Raw genomic sequence first — 5,072 nt, forward strand, 5'->3', positions numbered from 1 at the left:
AGTAATTATTTAACATTTTTAAAGAAAATCCGATTTGAAAGGATACGTATTATGGAATTATTCGAAATTGTTCAATTATTCCCTATATTTTTATTATATTTTTAGAGAAACGGAATAATTCTTATAAAAGAATCTATTCCAAACAATTTTATATTACTAAACATATTATAGACTCAAAGCAACAACTTATATTTATAATATGTTGGAGAACATCAGAGAAGCAGTGATTTTTATATATTATATAAAAATAACAAATATAACAAATAACGAATAAGCATATTATATGAAAGTACGTTCTTTAATTAATTAATGTATGCGCGACACAATATTTTCATTTTACAATATTTCTCGAAGTTTAAAAGTTGTTTGTGTCAAATGATGTGTTACGGAAATAGGCGAAGCCTTTACATGAAAAGGAAAAAATGAATTTTAACGGAACATCTAATCTATTCAACGTGACAGTAATTAACGGAGGTATTATCTTTCGCAGTCTATTCTCTCTCTCGTCGCGAAAATAACCATTCTCGTGATAAAGTGCAAAAGAAGAAATTTCTTCTAGCTCATCGATTACTGACTCGTCAAAAGTAATGCAGCTATACTTGGTTGGAAATAAATTGGTGGATCAAGAACTATAAATACTACTTGCACGAATGTTAAACTGAGGGTAAACTGAGAAAGTTTTAGATTCGCAGGTACCTATCGATTTCGCGTTTGATTCTATATAAGTATACACTATATAAGTTACTTCAGAAGTAAAAAAATATATGACTTTTTCCGCTGATAAGAACCTATAAAGATCTTGTTTACATAAAGTTTTACTATACATGTATAATACAGAATGTAGAACATGCTTAAAAACAATCTGATGGATTTAAAACCTACTTTTTTCTCAGAATTTCGATAAAAGTTTCTCATCTTCTTTCGCGATTTCTTTAGATAATAATTGAAGAGATGGGCGGAATAAAGACATAATTTTACTTAAGCCCTTTTTCCGGTAATTAGCTTTTTCATATAATATTGATCGTAATACAGAAGTATTGTAATATGTAACTTCTTAAAGATATTACATAAATTCATTTGATATTGATAAATCCATTTATGTATAATAAAAAATAACAAGTTATTTTAATTTTTATTAATATCGAGATTTCGTAATTAGATCTTTATTTCCATCCCCTCAATTATCCTGCTAGTTAGCAGTTTTATCTTAATATGCAGTTTTATTAAATTTATCGAGTTTGCATTTAAAATTTTATCGTCAAACTTCATTTTTCGCTGAATTTAGTTTGACATTTGAAATTTTCACTTACATATGATTGAAACATTATTAATATCTCGACATTTTCTCGACAGGAGGAACTCGAGGAGGAAATCACAGATTAAACTCGCAAATTCTTTCAGCACGTACTTAGAAGCTCATGTATCACTGCTCGGAGTTACTAATATGCGTTAAACGAATGCAATCAAGACAAAATAACCGCGACAATTATACAGAGAACACTACATATAATTATTGCGCGAAGCGTAAAAGGGAGAGGATAAAATCTCATCCGGAAGATTGCGTCACGCACTCACACATATGTACTTGCACACGTATTAGATGACACGGTTAAAGAAAAAGTGGGACAAGGTTTTCCGTGTGTGATAACGATATCGGCGCCATATGTCATGTCAACGTTAACAATGGTCGGTTCTTGTAAAAAAGAAAAGTGCAGGTATGTCACCATCTGCGAACATTGTTGTACAATGTTACGACGATTTCCGTGACGGATGGTGGAAAGTAATTGAGCGTGTCTCGATGGACAGATGAGGCGACGCGCGTTTTACGGAGGTCAAATAGTTACGGAAATCGATGGTACGACGACGACGACGACGACGACGATGACGACGACGACGACGACGACGACGACGACGACGACAATGACGACGACGACGACGACGACGACAACGACGACAACGACGACGACGACGACGACGACGACGACGACAACGACGACGACGACGATGGGACAAGTCCATTTCTTCTTAGCAACTTCGTTTTATTTAACACGAAATTACAATTTCAGTATCAGTTTACATTGCGGTTGCTAGCAATATGTTTCGCTCATCAGAAACTTTATTCGATATCCTGTTTCTTTACATATTGATTAATTGAATTTCTGATTTTGCCGGGAACTTTTGTTTCAAAAGCCCATTGAAATGTGCCTTAATAGCTGCAAAAATTATGAAGATATTCACACTGTATTAAACGAGAATAACTTTATGAGGTACAACAATATGTCAAACTAGTGAGATGTGTGATAGAGTGGACACAATAGGATCCGAAATTAGAATTTATAGAGTCATATGGAAAGAACAATTTTGCCGAAATATCTAAAAATTTAACTAGATACAGATCTGAAAATAATTTTGTTGAGCCATCAAAATAATTAAGTAGAAAACTCAAGCATGATGAATAATGCTACGAACAATTTAATATACTAGCAATCAACTTGAGTCTTACATAATTATTTTGATAATCTAACAAAATCATTTTCAGATCTGTATCTATAATTAAATTTTTAGATATCTTACAATTAGTAAAACGTTCTTTCCGTGTTCCATGCAAATTTAAGGATAAAAAGAAAGAGGACTAGTTTTAATTCTTCGGTTTTAATTCTCGTTTAACTTGTAACGACTCGATTCGAGGCGGGTCAGATTACAATTATCGTCTTCTGATGGATGTGCAATCGTCCGATCCGCGGCTACGCTCGATTCCATTGATTTCCGACGGCGACAGCGGAGCCAGCGAGGGAGCAAATATTTTCAGAGGCAAATCGATTGTCATACTCGGTTGCCCGCCCACGCTTTCATGCTCTCGCACCGCCCGTTCGTAGTTACGTAGTTTCGATTTCAGTGCATCCGTAGAATGAACGACGACGGAAGATGGAGCCTCCGTTTACGTCAGAGGCACGCGCGTCGGCGCGACATAAAGGAGCAGAGTCTTTGAACAGCCGCCCAGCGCGCCTACGTCGAGGATGAGCAATTAATCCCTTCGAAACGTTCAGTTGACTAATATCACGATAGCTTTCCATCTTGTAAGATTATTAAAGTGACCCTTTCATTAAATTAACAACCTAATAAAGTTCGATAATTATAAAATGATTAAAAATGAAAGATAATCTAATTGAGAAATATAAAACTCAATTTCTAATTTTGCAGAAAAAAAGAAAATATTTTAATGTGCGACAGAGTATCATGCCATATTTTGATTGAGTCTTACAATTATTATATGTCATTTCATTTCAAATTTATGAAGATGAGCTAGTTAATTCATAAACTAATTATGATGTTCTTATGTTCCAGGAGTTTCGAAAAGATTAATGATTATCATTCTTTTTATTTGGGAAAGATTTAAAAAACTCAATCCGTCAGTTCTCGCATCCGATGATGGAAGCCGATACTCAGCTGAGTGTTGGATAACAGCGAGCTAACTTATCGGCCTTTATCTCGCCTTTTCTCATTAGCTTCAATGATTAATGAAAAATGAAGGTATTCATGGCACAGGGCGATTCTCTGCGAAATCTTAGTACCGAGAAATAATACGGAAGGGGAAAAATCGTGAAATGAATAAATGGTCAAACAAGGAATTGATCGGAAGAGGCCAGAGCGTGGTTGTCTACGTCACGACGATTCTACGGCGTCGCATGAAACGCAGAAAGTGAGCTCGAGTGAATGAAAGACCAGGCGATCATGCCCGCAGTTTTACGACTGGCAGAAAAGAGACCGAGAGAGGAGGCTTTATCGTCGCCATGTGTATTGGGCCAAACTTGCGACAAGTTGTGGGATAACATATGGGAAACTTATATTTAAAAAATAGAGAATAGAAAAAGAGCAGAAAGCGTACATGAAATAGTCAAACTGATAACATTCCAATCTGCGTACTTTTTAAGTATGCATTTTACGTAAAACTAGAAGAAAGAGAAGAATAGAGAATACACAAGATAAATATTCAAAAAATGGGAATATCGAAATGACACAGAGATAGGCAGGAGCCATGAGAGAGATCAAGAGAGCGAGCGAGCGAGCGAGAGAGAGAGAGAGAAAGCAGGAACAAGAAAAAGAGAGAGAGAGAGATAGATGAAGGAAAATCAATAAGCACAAGCTATCAACACGTTTACTTTCGCGAGGAAAGCCTCTTTCGCGAGTTCCTGAGCCTCTAACGATCGCGAACGAGTTCTCGCGGAAGTGCTCCGAGGTGTCACCTGGAAGAGTCACTCCCTGGGGATGGGGAAGGAAGCTGTCTCCCTTCGCGGATGACGGATCGCTCCTCGCTGTGATCGTCGACGTGGGAAATCCCGCACGGATTCGCCGTCAGTTGTCGGCTGCGACGAGAGCGGAGAGATGCGACGACGGACGGGATGCACCACGCGCTGCGCTGCGCTCGGCTCCGCCGATCGATTGATATTTAACGCACGAGAGGGGTTCGCGAGGAGAGAGATAAAGCGGGCGGCCAAGCGCAGACGGGGGATATTTCCTCTCGTTGCAACAACGCGCTCTCGCGATGTGAGATGTCTCGCACTGACCAGCACGGCACACGATAGGGGGAGTTTATTTCGTAACAGCGAATGTAAGGAGACTGGACTGACCGATCTCGTTGAAGTGTCTCGCGCACCAGTAGACCACCCGCTTGGCTATAGCTAAAATATCGACCATTTCGTACGACCCCCGCCCGTCGTCGACCAAATCCGGGGGTAGATCCGCGCCTGCGCTACCAGCAACCCCGACTGACATCAATATAATTGTGAATAGAAGCACACGTTCGCTGGAGGAGAGAAAGAACACTTGTTGATCCGGGAGATGTCTCGCGGAATGACTTTCTGTGATTTTCAATCCAATTCCAAATTATTATCAGTTTCATCAGATATTTCTTTTTCAATAGAAAAATATTTTTATTAGGATTTTTTCTGGTTAAAAGTATAAAATCTTCTATTCCTTGTTGTGTATAACGTTAACAAGCATCGATTGAAAATGATTTTCTAATCTGGAAGAGATTAAATTTTTCTGTATCTTTTTATATATATATATATATA

General features: G+C 37.8%; 1 protein-coding gene across 1 annotated transcript in view; it reads right to left on the bottom strand.

Annotated features, from left to right (window-relative positions):
* The window catches only part of LOC108693802 (ras-related protein Rab-3-like), a 9,229-nt gene extending 4,456 nt beyond the window's left edge, over positions 1–4,773 (bottom strand). Inside the window, 2 exon segments of the mRNA XM_018202950.1 lie at positions 4,629–4,655; positions 4,657–4,773. Coding sequence (XP_018058439.1) covers positions 4,629–4,655; positions 4,657–4,773 — 144 coding nt within the window.
* Positions 4,774–5,072: the final 299 nt, after the last annotated feature.

The sequence above is a fragment of the Atta colombica genome, unplaced genomic scaffold, assembly GCF_001594045.1.
Source record: "Atta colombica isolate Treedump-2 unplaced genomic scaffold, Acol1.0 scaffold11, whole genome shotgun sequence".
Classification (NCBI taxonomy): domain Eukaryota; kingdom Metazoa; phylum Arthropoda; class Insecta; order Hymenoptera; family Formicidae; genus Atta; species Atta colombica.